Source organism: Chiloscyllium punctatum, chromosome 2 (assembly GCF_047496795.1).
Source record: "Chiloscyllium punctatum isolate Juve2018m chromosome 2, sChiPun1.3, whole genome shotgun sequence".
NCBI lineage: Eukaryota > Metazoa > Chordata > Chondrichthyes > Orectolobiformes > Hemiscylliidae > Chiloscyllium > Chiloscyllium punctatum.
The window spans coordinates 139,363,210-139,385,153 of NC_092740.1; the positions used below are offsets into that span (position 1 = coordinate 139,363,210).

The window sequence follows — 21,944 nt, forward strand, 5'->3', positions numbered from 1 at the left end:
TGACTGGGAGGCCACGCTGTCTGTGGGCTTCAAGTCATATGGTCTGGCATAAACGGATTTGCCGAACTTCAGGATCAAAATGTATGGTGCTAGAAAAGCACAGCCGGTCAGGCAGCATCTGAGGAGCAGGAGAGTCGATGAAGAGCTTTCCTGATGAAGAGCTTATGCTTGAAACGTTGATTGTTCTGCTCCTCGGATGTTGCCTGACCGGCTGTGCTTTTCCAGCACCACACTCTAAACTCTGAGCTCCAGCATCTGCAATCCTCACTTTCTCCTGATCCTGAGGCTGTCAGATTGAGATTACGTTTCCGAGCCATCCTCTTCCTTCAGGCTGCTGAGCACAGAGCTCTCCTTGTGCACCTTTTGGAAGGAGAAACACAGGCATGTTTCATCTTTCTCTACTGTGCGGATCCTGGACCAGAAGATTATCCAAGAAAGAGAATAAGACTTGCTGGCTGTTCACCTCCTGGAGATCCTCTGTCACGTCCATCTCCATTGTCTGCAGCAGGAGTGGGTTCTGCATGGTTTTCTGGAGTTTGACAGTTTTCCCTGCCTCTCTCTTGCCTCCTGAACACCTTTTGAGTCGAGGTAGTGAGCATCTTGTGACACAGTAGTGATGTCGTTACCTCTGCGCCAGAAAGCCAGATTTCAAGTCCTGTTTATGCTGGAGGTATGTCATTCACATATGTTATTCAAAAATAATTAAAGTATTGACAGCAACAATCTATTATTAGTTGACAAAAAACAGATTCTACATTTGAGCAGTAGGTGAAAGCTACTTGATTGGTTCTGAAGTGCTTTGTCTTGAATAAGGTCAGGGAATTGCATATGAATACTGTAAATCTTGATTTTTCATATTTGCACATTTCCTGAGTTTCCCCAGGTTTGTATTTAATTAATAGTCTTTCATATGGAACCTCCTAAGATTATGAAAGATGTATTATAAATGCAAACTTTCTTTCTTCATACAGTTTATATTTCCACACACCATTCAAAATTCACACCAGAGATTACGCTTTAAAGAACTCAGTTCCACTTCATGAAATGAAATAAAGTTATGTTCTGGATCCAGTCATAGCATTGCTTGATCCAGTCCTGGCTTTTGATGTTACTGTCACTTTGTCACGCAACATTTGAACTTTATCTCTCATTAATTGATTTGCTCTGACTCATACTAAAAGGAGCAATACGGTATACTTATATAAATGAGAAGTCAGTGTTGCTTTATGACCATACACTCTTGTAATTGGGCACGATGCAGACGGTTTGTCTGTTTGTAATGTTACTGTCTTTCCAGTGGGTTACCGGTGAAAATGTGTTGATCTGGCCTTCGGAAGGCAGTCACTGGATTAATTTAAAACCTGTCATTGAAGAGCTGATCGAGAGGGGTCATAATGTAACTGTGGCTGTGCATGCGTCCACAGTTTACATCAACTACTCTGAGCCCTCGTCCATAATGTTTGAAGTATTTGATGTACCGTTTACCCGTGACAGATACAAAGAATTCTTTAATGACATTCTGCATTTCTGGATTTATGAAAAAGTCATTTTATCCTACGGAGATCTATACAGAAGATTCACAGAAATGATCAGAACAGGAACAGAATTGAACAGACAGATTTGTGATGGAATAATAAAGAACCACAAACTGCTGCAAAGACTGAAAGAAACAAAGTTTAAAGTTCTGCTAACTGACCCTATAAATCCTTGTGGTGATCTTCTGGCTATGAAACTGGGAATTCCATTCATCTTCACTCTAAGATTCTCCCTTGGATCTTCAATGGAGAGGTTCTGTGGACAACTGCCAGCTCCTCCTTCCTATGTACCAGTTGTTATGTCAGAACTTTCTGATAAGATGACTTTTACCGAGAGGCTTCAAAATATTTTTTATATGCAGTTATATACCCTGATGAACGAATGGTTTTGGCATAACTGGGATGCGTATTACAGTGAAGCTTTAGGTGAGTTTGAATATTATCTCTTACTAGAGCAAAATGTATTGAAATTTCAGTTTATTCCATGGCGTATGTGTGTGTATACACCCTCTGTCAAGTGAAAGATCTCAACAAGAAGAATATTTAAAAAGGATTCGAACAATGGACTATGCACTACAGAAACCTGCATGCCCATAGAATTGCAAGTACTTTTCACATTCTCAAGAAGTGCAAAAGGACTTTTGAACCATGAGAATAACAGTTGTTATGTGGGAAAATGCTGCAGCTAATAAAAGTTCAGCTTGTATTGCTTATAAAGCACAAAATTATGGCACTTCAACAGCCAGTCACAATGGGCCAGAAATGCTAAAGCATCTTGGACAGTATAAAGATTACGTTTTGCCACTTTTAGCTTAAAAAGTGGATGGCTGGCATTTACGAATCAGCGTCAGTGTTTGTGCAGTAGTGATGGCAGTAATCAATCAGGATTCTTACTTTCAAAGGTTATATAGTGGCATTGTAGGATAGAACAAGACGTGCCAAAAGACTGAATATTGGTACCCTCAACACTGTCAGCATTTCAATTTCAAACTCCTGATCAATGGGCCACTGCAGCTCAGTTACATAGGCATGATTGGTCATCAAACTCCCTCGGTCTGTGCACTTCGTTCTGCGCACGCGCCAGTGTTCGTCGATTAAATCTCCACACGGTCCCTCGCATGCACTGGAATTCTAGGTCATTCAGCGCATGCGCAATGGTAGTACTGTTCTTTATGCTGTCTGGCGCATGCGCATTGTCAGAGCCGGTTTTCGTGCCATCCCGCACATGCACCGGTGTCAGCTACTAAGTAAAAACAAGGACTGCAAGATGCTGGAAACCAGAGTCTAGATTAGAGTGGTGCTGGAAAAGCACAGCAGGTCAGGCAGCATCTGAGGGGCAGGAAAATCGACTTTTCGGGCAAAAGCCCTTCATCAGCAAAAGCCCTTCATCCTCTATTCCTGATGAAGGGCTTTTGCCCGAAACGTCGATTTTCCTGCTCCTCAGATGCTGCCTGACCTGTTGTGCTTTTCCAGCAGCACTCTAATCTAGACTCCGGTGTCAGCTACTGACAGACCAGTGTTCTGTGAGAGGCACTGTACAGACAGCAGCTTTCTTACACCCTTTTAAATGTACTCGACAAATTTAATTTTATTTCTTTTGTTTCTATGATTTCATCCTTCCTTCAGGCTGTGGGTTATACTTTATGTTAAGACTTTTGGGTGAATTTTGAGTGAGCATGAGTGATATTTTTTACTTATCTGCCCGTAACCCTACTTTTCCCATCGGCCCCATTATTTCTATTAAGCGAGGTTTTGCTGTAACGCAACTATGGCGTTACAGGAGAATTAACTGTATGCTCATTCTGTGTCCTCTGCCAGCAATCCTGCCAGTTGGAACGGTTTCTTCCTATTTATGGTATCACAATCGTTCAGTATTTTGAACATTTCTGTTGAATTTCCCATTAACCTTCACTGCCTTAAGGAGAAAAATCTCAACTTGTACTTTAATTTAGGTGTGGGTCGAAAGACTTGAATAATTCAAATCATACAACAATGAATTGTTTTCTGATTTTGTTTTGCAATAGGAGGAAATTGGGATCAGGGATGAGTTTGTCTGTTGTATGTCTTTTTCTTCTGGACCTCATTGCTGAGGAATTGAAACATGCTGTCATAAATTTCTTTGGAATCTGAATACATTATCCTGAAATTTTTTTTAAGAATGCATAGAATAGAAGCTGTCTTATATAGGGATTTTACCAAAGTTAGGTAAATGATTAAAGGAAAATGTGGCTTGGAAGATTTTCTAGCTCTTAATGTCAATGCTTAATGTAATATACAGGAATAATTTTTTTCTTCATTATTTAGATAGGAAAAGTCTAGAGCACTCCTTGCAATCAAATTGTCCGTGTGATTTAGAACATAGAACATAGAAAAATACAGCGCAGTACAGGCCCTTTGGCCCTCGATGTTCTGAAATGGAAGGATTTGTGTTTCATGAATGCTGAAGACCCCTACCATTCTCTTACTCCATCATAATTCCACGTGCGAGGCTTGTGTTAGGATTTATTGCAAGGGAACAAGACAGTGGACAGACTAAGCTATTTTCTTCTTTACACACGTTCAGTCTGTACGCAGTAATGTTAAGATTAAGCAAATCCAAATAAACTTCAGGGGCACTGTGTTTCAGATTCTGCGTAGTGGGTTTCCGGTTTGTAATTCTACAGTGCATGTGGGAGCCAGCGTGTCTGGTGAATGCTCGCACTTTTATTGTTCGGAATTGTATGGAAGCAACATACTGTAAGGTGGAAGTGTGGAGGAGTCTTTCTAGGCAGACTGTGTTCTATGATACGTTGCTCCCGATGTGGTCTCCTCTACATTGGGGAGACTGGGCGCCTCCTAGCAGAGCGCTTTAGGGAACATCTCCGAGACACCCGCACCAATCAACCAAACCGCCCCGTGGCCCAACATTTCAACTCCCCCTCCCACTCTGCCGAGGACATGGAGGTCCTGGGCCTCCTTCACCGCCGCTCCCTCACCACCAGATGCCTGGAGGAAGAACGCCTCATCTTCCGCCTCGGAACACTTCAACCCCAGGGCATCAATGTGGACTTCAACAGCTTCCTCATTTCCCCTTCCCCCACCTTATACTAGTTTCAAACTTCCAGCTCAACACTGTCTCCTTGACTTGTCCGGACTTGTCCGACCTGCCTATCTCCTTTTCCACCTATCCACTCCACCATCTCCTCCCCCGCTCACCCATTGTACTCTATGTTACTTTCTCCCCACTCCCACCCTCCTCTAGCTTATCTCTCCATGCTTCAGGCTCTCTGCCTTTATTCCTGATGAAGGGCTTTTGCCCGAAACGTTGATTTCGCTGCTCCTTGGATGCTGCCTGAACTGCTGTGCTCTTCCAGCACCACTAATCCAGTATTTGCTTTCCAGCATCTGCAGTCATTGTTTTTACCTCTGTGTTCTATGATAATCAGGCTTTCCATGTAACAGAATGTTTTGTTATGTCCTGATCTTTGTAAGATTTTGCAATCAGATGAAGTGAAGCAATTGAAGATGTATAGCAGCACAGCACTGGTAAATGAACAGGAAATGGAGTTACGGGAAATGGTTGTTGCTTAAGCTGGAGAAGTTTTTGAAATGGATCCTTGCTGTGTCATGTCTGGCAGCTGGTGAAATTTAAAGTGTGCGCAGTGATAGAGTCCCTACCCAAGACTGTGAGGCGCGGTTCAAATCCCGTCAGCTCCAGATGTGTGTAATAACATCTCTGAACAGTTTGATTAGAAAAATAGATTAAATAAGTTCCACATTCTTGGAGCCATCAAAGGATTCTGTTTCAATGTCATGACATTTTCCCTAAAGAACACCCCCCCACCTCCTAAAACCACTGTGGTTGAGAAGAGTTTTAATGTTATACAGTGTTTTGAAATATAAAGACTTATTTCTACTGTTTTGGATGATGAGTTCTGAGTCTGATAAAGAACGAGCAATTGAAAATAATCTCAGAATAAAGTGAATGCTTAATAGAGATTCCTGTCTGCGAAGAATTGTTGAAGCAGTAATGCTTTGCTGTAGAATGTAGTCAAGGTAGACAAACAGGAGGTTAGAAGAACACAGCAAGCCAGGCAGCATCAGGAGGTGGAGAAGTCAATGTTTCAGGTCCTGCAGAAGGGGCATATCCAAAACATTGATTTTTCCACTGCCTGGCTTGCTGTGTTCTTCTAGCCTCCCGCTTGTCTAGCTTGGATTCCAGCATCTGCAGTTTCTTTTGTCTCTACTAAAATATAGTCAAGGCAGATAAGATTGTAACATGCATTTAAAGAAAAATTGCCAAGTATTTCGATTCGGGAATGAGTCAAGACTGAGAGGAAATAGGTCAGATTGGTTAATGGCAAAATGTGCAGTAGTGGTGGCAGAAATCAATCAGGATTCTTGCTTTCAAAGGTTATGTAGTGACCTTGTAGGATAGAACAAAACATGCCAAAAGATTGTATTTCAATTTCAAACTCATGTGGTCAGTGGGCCACTACAGCCTATTTACATAGGTACAATTGGTCACCAAACTCCCTCGGTTCATGCACTTCATTTTGCACGCACACCAATGTCCTCCAGCGAAATCTCTGCACTGCCCCAAAGATGCACCGGGATTCTTGGATGTCCGGCGCATGTGCAATGGTCACGCCGATCTTTGTGCTGACAAGTGCATGCGCTATTTCAGAGTTGGTTGCCAAGCCACTCCGCGCATGCACCAGTGTCAGCTACTGATATACCAGCATTCTGTGAGAGGCACTGTACAGAGAGAGCAGCTTTCTTACATCTTCTTAAATATACTCTGTGTAATTTTGTTTCTTTAAGAAATATAATTTCATCTTGCATTCAGGCTGTTATACGTTAGACTTTGGGTGATTTTTGAGTGAGCATGAGTGATATTTTTTACTGATCTGCCCTTAACCCCTCTTTTCCCATCAGCCCCATTATTTCTATTAAGCGATTTTCTAATAAGCGAGGTTTTGCTGGAACACAACTATGGCGATACAGGAGAATTACCTGTATGCGCATTCTGTATCCTCTGCCAGCAATCCTGCCAGTTGGAATGGTTTCTTTCTATTTATGGGATCACAATCGTTCAGTATTTTGAACATTTCTGTTGAATTTCCCATTAACTTTCACTGCCTTAAGGAGAAAAATCTCAACTTCTATTTAATTTAGGTTTGGTCTAAAGACTTTAACAATTCTAATTATGCTTGTTTTCTGATTTTCTTTTACATTTTCTTTTACATCTTGATGAAATTGGGATCGGGGATGAGCTTGTCTGTTGTTTGTCTCTTTCTTCTGGATCTAATTGTCAAGGAATTGAATCATGCTGTCATAAATTTTCCTGGAATCTGAAAAAATCTTACTGAAGTCTTTTTTAAGAATGCATATAATAGAAGCTATGGGGATTTTATCAAAGTTAATTAAATGATTCGAGAAAAATGTGGCTTGGAAGATTTTCTAACTCTTAATGTCAATGCTTAATGTAATATACAGGAATAATTTTCTTCATTATTTAGATAGGAAAAATGTAGAGCACTCCTTACAATCAAATTGTACATGTGATTTGTTGTTCTGAAATAGAAGGATTTGTGTTTCATGAATGCAGAAGACGCCTACCAATCTCCCACTCCATCATAATTCCACATGCGCGACTTGTGTTTGGATTTATTGCAATAGAGCAAGACAGTGGACAGACTAAGTTATTTTCTCTACACCCTCAGTCTCAACTTAGAGATGTTAAGATTATTGACATCATCTCCCCCAACCCTGCCAAACCCAGCAGGCTGGCTGCTCTATCAGGAAGGTTACCAGTGTTCTTGTCTGCAGGGAATAAAGTTAATAACACCAGTTATTTTAAGAATCCCTAAGACCACTTGAAGGTCACAATTGGTTCACTGCAACAGCTTAACTCCTGTGGTAGAAAGGTGGCAGGTGTCTTCCAACAGCAACCCATTCGATTATCTTCCACCATTTTTTCAATGCCTCTCAAGTGGGGAAGATTTTCCTCCCCAATAGAGTCCAATAGCTGCCATTTGTGAGACAGCAATGTGCAAAATACTGAACTGCATTGAGTTATGAAGAACAAAATAGTTGAAATGATTTAATCTCACTGCAGATATTGTTATTAATAATGAGTCTCTGGAAAATAATTCCAGTATTACACACTTAATTGTTATAACTTTCTGTTTGTTCTTCTTCTGTTTTTAAAGGTAAACCAACAACATTCTGCGAAACAATGGGCAAGGCTGAAATCTGGCTGATTCGGACATATTGGGATTTCGAATTTCCCCGCCCCCTTCTGCCCAACTTTGTATTTGTTGGAGGGCTTCATTGTCATCCAGCAAAACCCCTGGCTCAGGTAAGACCGAGGAAACAATAGAATCTACTGTTTACAATTAGACCAATAGCAACAAATTAAAGGATGCAGAACAATGTGATGATTTCATAAGGTGCAGTTGGATACTGATTACCCAGCATTTTGTCAAGAACATGTAACTTCATTCAGTTATGGTATAAACAGAGTACATTACGCACATTATTTAGGAAAACACATTTTAGAAAAGCAATGTCTTCATCGCGGGCTTTCCTTTCTCTTTTAATGGCATTCTTGAATTGGAAATGTAGATGCCTATTGGCCATTTTATTTGGGTAAACTCAGCTTCTGCGTTTCCTAAGGGATGCAGTCATCCTGTGCACAAGCCAATGGCAGTGAATCTTTCTTTATTTGCACTAACTCTAGCAGGTTTGGCATATTTGACAAGAACAAAAATGCTGGCTGTGCAACTGGAAACACCAGCAGTAGGCAAGAATTTTCATGACTGTGTTCCAAAAATCCAAAGCAGATGCAAACCCTGTGAACAAGTCAGCAGAGTCATTCTGCACAATGAGGGAAGCTTCACTTGAAGCAGACTTTGCCTTTCCGGGATTGATTTGTTCAGCCATCTTAAGAAGTGCAGTGATAGTCTTATCTAACACAGTAAAGTTCTGAGGCAGCTCCCCATTATCTCTCTGATGGTGGATGACAATCAATCCTTTGTTGAGAAGAGCATTTGGGAATAACTTTTTAATATGTCTGAGTTCCGACTGTCTAGTTCTACGCTCATTTTTGTATAATTCTTTTATTACTTGAGGATACCTGAAAGCATTTCACAATTAAGTATTTTTCGAAGTGAACACATAGCTAACTTTCACTTTTGAGGTCCTATATGGTCTTCAGTTCAACTTGAATTTAATTAACAGTCCGGTCTATTTGCTAAAAAGTGCCCTCTTCTACCATCCTAATTTTTGCAGCACATACTATAGATGAGTATATATTATAGATAAATTATCTCACATTCATCTGCCCCACACTCCAAACTTTCCAACATGACTTGGATTTGATACTGTCCAGTATTGATGTTTAGCCATGATTCCTTGACTTTGCCATCAATACTGTTCCAACATTTTATGGAATCTGCTTTTACTATAAAATGAGATGTAAGTGATCCAACATGTCTTTCAAAACTTGAACCATTATGTTCTGATTCTAAGCAAAGAGTAAACATTTTGTGTTGTATATTTTCATCCTTGGAATGTAACGATACCCATCAAGGCCATCTACTCCCTTTGTACTCTCTCTCTGAACTCCACGAAAGGAAGATGTTTAGCAAAAAGAAGGATACTTTGTAGTAATTCAGTTTATGTCACAAGCGATTCTATACCATCAATACATTAGCCATTGTATCACTTGTATTATTCATTCTTCATGTAATCTTTTCAGTTTTGGATATTTTGTCTGATGTGCCCATCTTGAAATTAAAATATTGCTATGAATAAGGTGTGAACTAAAATACCTTGATATGTTTTATTCCAAGGAATGTTACATAAGAATTGTACACTTAATTTCATTTGCATTCTGTGCACTTTGTGAAAGTAAACCACTGAATTATCACACGTGTTAATTTTTGGGTCAAGTGACTGGGTCCCAGATGTTACAGTCAGTGCAACTTTAAAAAAAAACATTTTAAGAATTAAAAATTATAAGACACAGGAAACAATATTTAATAGAATGTCAGCAGTGTACAGATTATAAAAGGCTTAGTAGTAGAATTAGCATGTGACACGTTGAGGGAAGATATGGTAATGTGTTTAACTCACTGCTGCATATCTAGGAATGGTCTTTGTCCAATCTGTATTTTAATGAGAAATCAGAAATGTGACCCTAGTAATTCCTTGTCTGGTTTTTCTCTCCCACCTGTCTTGTGCTCTTTGAACATTAAAATAGCAGAATCCTGTTTAAAAAATGGCCATTTTCAATATAATTTGATAACCAATGCAAACACCAGGCTCAATTAATTAGATAAAATGGCCTGAATGTTTGCTCCCACATTGGATAGACAGAGTCAGTCCACCTCAGAAGAAACTGCCTGAAATGGTTGAGCTTTCATTCTGGATGTGGTAATGCATCTGGAATCAGGTCCACTGTTCATGGAAATAGTGTGGAATTCTGTGTGAGTATTGGGCTGTTTAAAAGGCCCACATTTGTGTTCTGGGGCCTTATTCCAGTTATGGTAAAGTCAGTCAAGTCCTCATCCCTTATTCCCTCACACACATCCTGTGCTCCATTCACACCCACTCATGACTCCCACTTTCCATGGCAACCTATCACCTTAGTCCACACCCATGGTCCTTTATTGCCCTATACCAAATTAATTTGATCTCATTTCATTTCATTCCCTTAGATCACCCAGTATCCACCACAAGTAGGCCTCAGGAACCACATTAAAATGAAAAATAAAGTATCTATTATCATCTTCACTCTTAAAAAGAATTCATTGATAAAGGTTCTTTCAATACATTCAGATTCCTTGAATTTCAAAGAAAAAACTTGTATTCATGGCCTAACATGAAAGACAATTTCATATCCATTTGGAACAGTTAATCAAGCCTAGTGTGAAAGCAACAACCCCAACCCCCATGTGATACTGATCGGTTGTGGAGGCAATCTAGGAGTACTAATACTTTAATAATCACCATGAGGCCTATGGGAGGCAACAGCTATAGAAATTGTAAACATTTACTTTTGTATGTAGGTTTGCTCGCTGAACTGGAAGGATCACTTTCAGACGTTTCAGACCATTCCAGATAACATCTTCAGTGAGCCTCCGAATGAAGCACTGGTGGTGTAGCCCACTTTTTAGATATATGTTTTAGTTTCCTTGGGTTGGTCATGTAATTTCCTGTGGTGACATCATTTCCTATAGTGGCGTCATCTCCTGTTCTTTTTTCTCAGGAGGTGGTAAACGGGATCCAAATCAACGTGTTTGTTCATAGAGTCCACTTGGAATTTATTTTTATCACTGCAGCCTTTTTTAACTCAAAATTTAAAAATGAGAGGATTTGAAGACTTGACAGGTTGTCCCTAACAGAGCTCTTGTATACTGTTTATATTTACTCTTAACAATGCCAAACAAGTACCTGATCTCAGCTGGTCTCTGGCACCATTTTGGTTCATTCACAAATCTTTTCCATTTCCATGAAAATCTGGGGCCTAATCCCTTTTTGTTTCACAGGAATTGGAAGAATTTGTTCAGAGTTCGGGAGAGCATGGCGTTGTGATCTTTTCGCTGGGCTCGTTGGTTAAGAACCTTACTGCTGAGAAAGCTAACATGATTGCTGAAGCACTGGGAGAAATTCCACAAAAGGTTGGCTTGCTTTACAAACTCTGTACGTGCATTTACATCTGGTTTTGCCACTTTCAGTATATTGCATTTTCCTTTATACGAAAGGTAATGTTTTGCTTGAGATGCATCTACAGTATATGCTCTATAAGACAAAGGAACAGGACAAGTGTTGGTATTTGTGATTCTTCCTCAGCTCCACTTTCAAAACTTGTCAAGCTCAAGGCATGCACTTCTAGACAACAAGGGCAAATGTTGCAGGTCTAATTGTTCAGTTATAGCTATCGTTTTAATTTAACATTGTTGTCTGCTCCATAGATACCAGTATTTTCTTTTGGGGGGGGAGGGGGGTGTTGGTGGTGTAGGCTTGAACCTGAGCTAACGTGCTATAGGCAAGAGGGTTCTTGTGGTGACCCAGAATTGCATGAACTTCTTTTGTTTCTTGTTAAGGCTCACTTATCCACATTGTGACCGTAATGACAGTGAATGACGGTTAGCTGCTAACACCCAGCTTTTGTTTCCAACCCTAATTCTGAAATTTTTGGGATTGAGCTTCTGGCCTGTGGCTCCATGGCAATATTTCACTCTTTTCTGTAATTCATTCTTTTGTAGGAATGTTTTAATTATGAAATAAACAAAGAACTGCAGATGATGGAGAACTGAATATACTGTGGAAAAGGACATGGAAGATATAGAATGTAGGGAAATAGATGGTGACATCTTGAAAAATGTCCATATTACAGAGGATGAAGTGCTGGATGTCCCGAAACGCATAAAGGTGGATAAATCCCCAGGACCTGATTGGGTGTACCCTAGAACTCTTTAGGAAGCTAGGGAAGTGATTGCTGGGCCGTTTGCTGAGATATCTGTTTCATCGATAGTCACAGGTGAGGTGCCGCAAGACTGGAGGTTGGCTAATGTTGTGCCACTGTTCTTGAAGGGTGGTAATGACAAGCAGAGCAGTAGATGAGGAGTTCAGTAAGGTGTTTGACAAGGTTCCCCATGGGAGATTGGTTAGCAAAGTTAGATCTCACTGAATACAGGGAGAACTAGCCATTTGGATACAGAACTGGCTCAAAGGTAGATGACAGAGGGCGGTGGTGAGGGTTGTTTTTCAAACTGGAGGCCCGTGACTAGTGGAGTGCCACAAGGATAAGTGTAGAGTCCACTACTTTTCGTCATTTATATAAATGATTTGGATGTGAGCATAAGAGGTATAGTTAGTAAGTTTCTGGATGTCACCAAAATTGGAGGTGTAGTGGACAGCGAAGAAGGTTACCTCAGATTACAACAGGATCTTGATCAGATGGGCCAATGGGCTGAAAAGTGGCAGATGGAGTTTAATTCAGATAAATGCGAGGTGCTGCATTTTGGAAAGCAAATCTTAGCAGGACTTATACGCTTAATGGTAAGGTCCTAGAGAGTGTTGCTGAACAAAGAGACCTTGAAGTGCAGGTTCATAGCTCCTTGAAAGTGGAGTCACAGGTAGATAGGATAGTGAAGAAGGCGCTTAGTATGCTTTCCTTTATCGGTCAGAGTATTGAGTACAGGAGTTGGGAGGTCATTCTGCGGCTGTACAGGACAATGGTTAGGCCACATTTGGAATATTGCATGCAATTCTGGTCTCCTTCATATTGGAAAGATATTGTGAAACTTGAAAGGGTTCAGAAAAGATTTACAAGGATGTTGCCAGGGTTGGAGGATTTGAGCTATAGGGAGAGGCTGAACAGGCTCTTATGGTCTTAGGCTGGGGCTGTTTTCCCTTGAGAATCAGAGGCTAAGGGGTGACCTTAATGAGGTTTACAAAATCATGATGGGCATGGATAGGATAAATAAACAAAGTCTTTTCCGTGGGGTGGAGGAGTCCAGAATTAGAGGGTAGATGTTTAGGGTGAGAGGGGAAAGATATAACACGAGACCTAAGGGGCAACTTTTTCACGCAGAAGGTGTTACGTGTATGGAATGAGCTTCCAGAGGAAGTGGTGGATGCTAATACAATTGCAACGTTTAAAAGGCATTTGGAAGGGTATATGAATAGGTTTAGAGGGATATGGGCCAAGTGGGACTAGATTGGGTTGGGATATCTGGTCAGCATGTACGGGTTGGACCGAAGGATCTGTTTCCGTGCTATACATCTCTATGAATCTATGACTCTAACTGAAACAAAAACAGAAATTGATGGCAAAACTCAGCAGGTCTGGCAGCATCTGTGGAGAGAGAAAGCAGAATTAGTGTTTCAAGATTATCAAGCATTAGCAAGGCTTTTGTAATAGCTGAAGCTAAGAGAGTGTCCTTTAGCCAATGTAAGTTTAGTACTTAGATGAAGACCAACCAATTTGAGTTGGTATTACAAGTTATTACACATGGATTCTAACTATTTGCAACAAAGCATTTGGGAAATCTGGTCAGCATGGAAGAGTTGAACCGAAGGATCTGTTTCCGTGCTGTATGACTCTGAAGCACCATTTCTAAGAATTGTTATCCATTGTCTAAAAGCCTCCTTCACATGGTTATAATTTGAAACGTTAATTCTGAGCAAAATAAATAAAGTAACAATCAGCATTCATTTTTACTAATTCAGTTAATAGCTTAAATTCTTTTCACTAATTTTCATTGTTTTCAAACCAGGCTTTTTGCCTGGCTTCATTGTCATTGTCAATATCTAGTCAGAGAGTCATACAATCATAGAGGTATACAGCACGGAAACAGACCCTTCAGTCCAACTCATCCATGCCGATCAGATAGCCTAAATCTAGTCCCATTTGCTAGCAGTTGACACACATTCCTCTAAACTTTTCCTACTCATATACCCATCCAGATGCCTTTTAAATGTTGTAATTGTACCAGCCTCCACCACTTCCTTTGGCAGTTTATTCCATACACGCACAACCCTTTGCATGAAAAAGCTACCCCTTAGATCCCTCTAAATCTTTCCCCTCTCACCATACACCTATGCCTTCTGGTATTGGACTCTCTCACTGCTGGGAAAAGACTTCATCTATTTGCCTTATCCATGCCTCTCATGATTTTACAAATCTCTGTAAGGTCACCCCCTCAGCCCCCAACACTCCAGTGAAATGCCCCAACCTTGGCAACATCCTTGTAAATCTTTTCTGAAACCTTTCAAGGTTCACAACATCCTTCCTATAGCAGGGAGTCCAGACTGCATGCAATGTTGCACCAGTGGCCTAACCAATGTCCTGTACAGTTGTAACATGACCTCCCAACCCCTATACTCAAAGCACTGACCAATGAAGGCAAGCATACCAAACGCTGCCTTCATTATCCTATCTACCTGCAACTCCACTTTCAAGGAACTATGAACCTACACTCTAAGGTTTCTTTTGTTCAGCAGTACTCCCCAGGACCTTACCATTAAGCCTTGATCTTATCAAAGGGGATTGATTATTCAAAAGAATGGGCAGTGTTAAGTCACTCAACATTCCAGGGTAATCACCAGGTCACACACCTCCCAATATTCTTGCCTGGTTATCAGTGCAGTTACAGATATTGTTTGTTTCAGCATTCAGCTTAACCTAAAAGTAAGCATTTAATATCACTTGTAGTTTAGTTTGTAGCTCTCACGAGAAGCTGGCATCAGATGTAACAGTATAACAATTGAGTAATTGTAACTACAAAGATACGAAGGAGGAGCTGGCCAGAGTTGATTGGAAGGGGACCCTCGCAGGGAAGACAGTGGAGCAGCAGGAGTTTATGAGGATAATTTGGGAGGCACAGTGGAAATTCATCCCAAGAAAGAAGAAATGTACAAAGAGAAGACGAGGTAACCATGGCTGACAAAGGAAGTTAGGAACAGCAGAAGAGCAAAAGAGAAAGCTTACAGTGTGCTGAAGATTAGTGGGAAGTCAGAGGATTGGGACACCTTCAAAAACCAGCAGAGGAAACAACAAAATCAGCAATGGTGGGGAGAAGATGAAATATGAGGGTACGTTACCTAGTAATATAAAAGAAGATTGCAAGAATTTTTTAGATCTATGAAAGGTAAAAGAGAGGCAAGAATGGACATTGGACCATTGGAAAATGAGGCTGGAGAAGTAATAGTGGTAAACAAAACAATGGCGAAGGAACTGAATAGGTGTTTTGTAACAGTTTTCATGGTGAAAGACACCAACAACATACCAGAACTTCAAAAGAGTCATGGGCAGAATTGAGTGCAGTAGCCATCAGTAAGGAGAAGGTGCTGGGGAAACTGCAAGTTTCGAAAGCGCAGAAATCACCTAACCAAATGGTCTGCATGCCAGAGTGCTTAAGGAGACAGCTGAGAAGATTGTGGAGTCATTGATGGCGATCTTTCAAGAGGGCCTTGGAGGGCTGGAGAATATTTAATATAACACCCCTGTTTAAGAGAGGGGGGGCAGAAAACGGGAAACTGACCTTGGTCATTGGTGAGATTTTAGAATCTATTATTAGGGATGAGATTGCAGAGTACTTAGAAGTGTGTGGTAAAATAGGGCGGAGTCATAATGGCTTCATCAAGAATTGGTCATGCTTGACAAATTTGTTAGAATTCTTTAAGGAGGTAATGAGTAAGTTAGACAAATGAGAGCCAGTAGATCTGATCTGTTTGGATTTCCAGAAGGCTTTTGACATGGTGCTGCATAGGAAGCTGCTAAATGAGATAAGAGCGAAGATGTTAGGACAAGGTACTATCATGGATAGAGGATTGGCTGATGGGCAGAAAGCAGAGATTTGGAATAAAGAGGTCTTTTTCAGGATGGCAGCCAGTATATAGCAGAATTGCACGGGGATCTGTGTTGGAACAGAATTATTCACCTTATACATTAATGATCTGGACAAAGGAACTGAGGGCATTGTTGCTAAGTTGACAGATGACAAAAAGATAGGTAGAGGAGCAGTTAGTGTTGAGGAAACAGGGAGGCTGCCGAAGGACTTGGACAGGCTAGGAGAGCGGGCAAAGAAGTAGCAGTTGGAATACAACGTGTGAAACTGTTAGGTTATGCACTTTGAAATGAAGATTAGAGGCATGGACTGTTTTTGAAACTGGTTATGGTTTTGGAGATCTGAAGCACAAAGGGTCACACTGCCCTCGGGGTAAATAGGGAAGGGCAATAAATCCTGGCCTATTTAGCGATGCCCAAATCCAGAATGAATAAGAAAAACTTGGGAGTCCGAGTTCATGATTCTCTTCAGGTTCACATGGAGGTACAGTTGATAAAATGTGGAGCTGGAAAAAACACACCAGAACAAGCAGCATCAGAGGAGCAGGGGAGTCGACGTTTCAGGTCAGAATCTTACATCAGAACTCAGGAGGTGGGGAAGGGGGCTGAGAAATAAATAGGAGGAAGGGACTGGGGCTGACACTGAGGTGAGATGGGGATAGATGGATTCAGGTAGGAGATGATTGTGATTGGTCAGTGGGAAGGGTGCCACCCGTTTTAACGCCCTCTCCCACTCCTCCGATGACATGTCCATCCTGGGCCTCCACCACCGTCAAAATAAGGCCACACGCAAACTGGAGGAAGAACACCTCATATTACACCTCCTCAGCTTACAATCATACGGCCTTAACTTAGAATTCACCAGCTTCAAAATCTCCCCACCTCCACCTCATCCCAAGTCCAGCCCTCCCTCTCTGCTCCACTCCCTTGACCTGACTTTAATTGTCCATCGTCCTTCCCACCTATCCTCTCCACCCTTCCCACTGACCAATCACCTCCTCCCTGCATCCACCTATCCCCATCCCACCCCCAGCCCCAGCCTCACTCCCCTCCTATTTATTTCTCAGCCCCCTTCCCCCTTCCCAGTCCTGACCTGAAACGTTGATTCCCTTGCTCCTCTGATGCTGATTGACCTGCTGTGCTTTTATCCAGCTCCACACTTTATTAACTCTGACTTTCCAGCATCTGCAGTTCTCACTATCTCCATGGGGATACAGTTGACAGTTAGGAAGGTAAATCCAGTGTTTGCATTTATTTCAGAGGGTTAGAGTATAAAAGCAGGGGTAGATTGCAGAGGTTGTACAAGGCTCTGGTCAGACCATGTTTTGAATATTCTGAGCAGTTTTGGGTCCCATAACCAAAGAATAATGTGCTGGCATTGGAGAGAGTCCAGAGGAGATTTATAAGAATGATCCCAAGATGAATGGCTTGTCATATGAAGAGCTGTTGAGAATTCTAGGTTTGTATTGGGTGGAATTTAGAAGGATTAATGGTGTATCAAAATACTGAGAGGCTTGGATTCAGTGGACATGGAGAAGATGCTTCCACCAGTAGGAGAGACTAGGATCCAAGGGCACAGCCTCACAGTGAAGGCATGACCTTTTAGTGACCTTACAGAGGTTTATAAACTCCTGAGGGGCATGGATAGGGTGAATAGCCAAGGTCTTTTCCCCAGGGTTGGGGAGTCCAGAGTGAGAGTGCCTAGGTTTAAGGTGAGAAGGGAAAGATTTAAAAGGGACCTAAGGGACAACTTTTTCACAGAGTGTGGTGCATGTATGGAACGAGCTGCTAGAGGAAGTGGTAGAGGCTGGTACAATTACAACATTTAAGAGGCATCTGAATGGATATATGAATAGGAAGGGTTTAGAGGGATTTGGGCCAAATGCGTGCAAATGGGACCAGATTAGTTTAGGATATCTGGTCAGCATGGACGAGTTGGACCGAAGTGTCTGTTTCCATGTGTACATCTCTATGACTCTATGAGTCGAACTGAGATGAGGAGGAATTTTTTTCAGCTGGAAAGTGGTGAACCTGCAGAAGTCATTGCTGCAGAGTGCTATAGAGGCTAAGTCATTGAGTGTATTTAAGAAAGATAGATAGGTTCTTGATTGGTAACAGGATCAAAAATCATGGGGAGAAGACAGGAGAATGGTGTTGAGAAACAAATCAGCCATGATTGAATGTAGAACAGATGTGCTAGGCCGAATGGCCTTTTTCCACTCTATATCTGTAGTCTTATGATCTTTGAATCAGATTGTTCTGTTTTCAAATTTCACTTCACAGTTAAGCACAGAAGCCAAGGTTACTCAGGAGAAGGTGTTGGTAATGTTGCTACTTTACCATGGAACATTTTACCATTTTTAACCCAATGATTATAGAATGGAGATCTATCATCTCAACACTAATTTTTAAAACTCATCCTTAAATACAAATACATCGATGGTTTCAATCCTCTACTACTATTAACACTTCCAGCATTCTGAGAACTGTGTGATCCTGTGTCTGTTGCTCTCTCCATTCGCTTCACAAACGGGAAATATACTTTTTGTAACACAGCCTGCAAACTCTGGAATTTTCTCCCAAAACCTACCTTGCCCTCCAACTCTCTTTCTTCATTTTAAGAAACACTTTAAAACATGTCACTCCCCCAATCTCTCTCTGCCACTTACACATTCTGTCAATCAGTGTCCTTGGTTGCCTGATTGTCAACCGGTGAAGTGTCATGGGAAGTTTTTGGATTAGGTCGAGGTAGTTTCTGGGTTGCAAATGGAGTCTGTAGTGGAATTTGTTTGCAAGTCATTTTGCATGCAAGTGAGAACACAATGCAGGACAATGTAAAACAACTGTTTGTAGGTCTTTAAAATTACATCCAACCCCAAATCCATAAGAGATCACATTTGTAAGTATGAGTGTCCATGAATCAGACACTTATAAATCAGAGACCTTCTGTATTAAGATGACTCTGTCTGCAGTTTCTGTTGTTTGTACTACTAAGGTTCATGGGGTTATGATCAGCAGAAAATTAGATCTGTGCTGCCTTGTTCGGTTACTCAGGAAGGTTATGTTGGCCTTGGAGTGGGTACAGTGCTGGTTTGCCAGAATGTTACCAGGATTAAAAGAGTTAAATTGTGAGATAGTTTGCTTAAACTTTCATTGTGTTCTCGTAACTGAGGTTGAAGGTGTGTGGAAGTGAAATTTTTAATCTGCAGTAGGTGTTTGATAAGAAAGACAAAGAAGAAGCTATGTCCGCTAGTGGAGGAATTGAGTAGTAAAATGCACAATCTTAAAGATAGGCCATTCAAGAGTGAAATCATTTTGTAAGACAGTGTTGTACAAATCTTGAATAACTCACTCAAATGGTGTAAAATTGAAGCTTTCAAGGTAGAGATTGATTGGCTCTTGTTATGTAAGGTTTTGAGAGTTATACAGGATAGGCAGGATAAGTGGAGTTGACATACAGCTCAGCTACAATCTAACTGAATGGTAGAATTGGCCTACGGAGCAGAATGGCTTGGTCTGAGCTTTTCCGTACCACCCCTCACCTCCAACCACTGTTGCAGCTAGAAAATCTATAAAAGGAATGCTGACCCAGAAGGTGGCCCCAAAGTGAAGCAATTTTAAAAAAAAATAAAGTTCCATCTACCGTCGGAGGGTTCAGATTCCCATCCCAGCCAGGAGGCCTCACTCAGCCCTAATCACTAGGGGCTCTTGCCCGAAACGTCGATTTCGCTGCTCGTTGGATGCTGCCTGAACTGCTGTGCTCTTCCAGCACCACTAATCCAGAATATGCCTAGTGAAAGCAGATTCACCTTTGACTAACTCTATGCCACCTCCTTATACAGGGCCAAGGCGTGGATCTTTCATTTGCAGAATTCCTGTCCTTAGTCCGACTGCCCTTGTGCTGATAGCTTTGTGGTGGTGGTAGGTCCATCCCTGCATAGCATCACAAAGACCTGAGAGTTTGTGGCCTTGTAGACTTCCTTGAAAGTTACAATGGGGCTGCATTGGAACAACTGTGCAATTTATTTCTCAAAGACTAAATAACATGTTGCTTTCAGCTTGTCCAATTATTCCCAATGTTGTTATCTTTCAGGTTCTTTGGAGCTATGCTGGTGAAAAACCAAAGATGCTAGCATCGAACACGAAGTTGTATAAATGGCTGCCTCAAAATGATCTACTTGGTAAAAATTGAATTCTCACTTTATCACATATCCTATTTTAAATCTTGTGTGTTTGGGTCTGTAAGAGCTAACTGCTCTCTGGCTCTTTATCGCTACAGTCAGTTTTGCATGTGTGCAAAGATATTAAATATTCTCAGAGCTTTTGGCATCAAAGCATAGCCTGATCATTTCTCATCCAAATTCTCCATAGGCACACTTTCAGGATGAGGCGGAGGTGCCTGTGTTGGACTGGGATGGACAAAGTCAGAAGTCACATGACACCAGGCTATAGTCAAACAGGGTTATGTGGAATCACAAGCTTTTAGAGCGCTGCTCCTTCGTCAGGTGAGGAAGGAGCAGCTGTCTGAAAGCTTGTGATTTCAAATTAACCTGTTGGACCATAACCTGGTGTAGTGTGATTTCTGACTTTCAGGATGAGGTTACTAGACGGTGATCACAATTAGAGTTTCTGGTTAATTTTCTCATCCCTAAATTCTAGGGATGCTAAGCTCTATTGTAATGCCCTACTGTTACAAAGATCAATATAATCTATTCAATGTAGAGTCAAACAGAACCTTGGGCTATGTGGTTCATTTATTCATTTCACAAACTTATCCTCAAAGCTATGGATTCTGTGGCATTTTGTAATGAATTTAATAAGATACTGTTGAACATCCCATTCAGCCTCTTCATGAATGTCCTGTTTTTAGCTTGAATCCCAAATTATTAAAATAGTTTAATCAAGTTCTAGCTTTTGCTTTTCTAACTGGAACATTAAGCTGCCATGACATTTTTCAACATTACGTTGTGTAGTAATAATATTGTGTCAACGTTGTAAAGTAACTTGAAATAGATGTGCAGTAGTATTTTTAATGAATTGGTTTCATTCAACCATTTTAAAACAGATCGCAGGGTCAAGTTTTAAAAGAAGACAAAGTTGATACTCCATTGTATTAAAGAAAAATTATTGGAAGTATTAATTTATACCTTCCGCAATCTTCGAGCACTTAAATGTATTTTACAATCAGTTTAAATGTTTGCAAAGTGTACCTTCCATGTAGGAAATGAGCTAACCAGTTTGTATACAGCTAGGTCCCACAAAAACCTCTAAGATAAAAACTAGGTAATCTGTTTTATTAATGTCAATTGACAAGTATATTAGCCAGCGCAATGGAGAAAACTCCCTGCTGTTTTTTGAATGGTGCAATGAGACCTGGAGAATGAGAAAGGAAGCTAATGTCATGGTTTAAGATATTAACTGAAAGTCAGTGCCCCCTGTAGTGCAGCATTCTCTCAGAATTGCACCGGAATGTCGTCCAAGATTCAGTGCTCAGGTCTCTGAGGCTTGAACTCCCAACCTTCGGACTTAAATATGAGTGCTGGCATTTAGCCTCTGCTGACAGTGCACACTCATTGTATTCTAATACATAGTGTCTTTGGAATTTGATCATACATCACAGTTTAGTTATAATGAAGGCTCAACTGATTTCATTTTCTGCAAATATAATTACAGGACATCCCAAGACCAGAGTATTTATTACTCATGGTGGTACAAATGGTATATATGAAGCTATTTACCATGGGGTGCCCATGATCGGAATCCCTCTGTTTGCGGATCAACCTGATAATATGGCTCACATGAAGGCAAAGGGAGCTGCTGTGGTTCTCAGTTTTATCTCATTGACTAAACAGGATTTAATTAATGCTGTCAACACGGTGATCAATGATACAAGGTAAGATAATGTTCAAATTATGCACGAGCAAACCGTGGGGTTGAGTCTTAACTTTTAGAAATGGCTGGGTCAGATCCATGCAAAAGGTTACTGAATAAAAAGTCTGGAATGAGATGTGAACACACTTTGAACTGGTGCAAGTCTGACTATTTGGCAAGAAAGGAGTGTACCC

General features: G+C 41.0%; 1 protein-coding gene and 1 long non-coding RNA gene across 9 annotated transcripts in view; one reads left to right on the plus strand and one right to left on the minus strand.

Moving 5' to 3' along the window:
• Positions 1-21,944, plus strand: part of LOC140490617 (UDP-glucuronosyltransferase 2A1-like) — a 121,514-nt gene that overhangs the window by 82,003 nt on the left and 17,567 nt on the right. For 6 of the 7 annotated variants that reach the window (XM_072589127.1, XM_072589128.1, XM_072589124.1 and 3 more), the window contains exons 2-5: positions 7,730-7,878; positions 11,072-11,203; positions 19,973-20,060; positions 21,553-21,772. In XM_072589127.1, coding sequence (XP_072445228.1) covers positions 7,730-7,878; positions 11,072-11,203; positions 19,973-20,060; positions 21,553-21,772 — 589 coding nt within the window. Of the gene's footprint in view, positions 1-1,337; positions 1,962-7,729; positions 7,879-11,071; positions 11,204-19,972; positions 20,061-21,552; positions 21,773-21,944 lie in introns of all 7 variants that reach the window. The other variant, XM_072589130.1, reaches the window with a different exon arrangement.
• Positions 1-21,944, minus strand: part of LOC140490693 (uncharacterized) — a 76,254-nt gene that overhangs the window by 29,768 nt on the left and 24,542 nt on the right. The window contains exon 3 of one of the 2 annotated variants that reach the window (XR_011963227.1): positions 9,340-11,324. The exons of the other annotated variant lie outside the window; for it this stretch is intronic. This is a non-coding gene — a long non-coding RNA (uncharacterized lncRNA). Of the gene's footprint in view, positions 1-9,339; positions 11,325-21,944 lie in introns of those variants that run through there. 2 annotated transcript variants of the gene reach the window in all.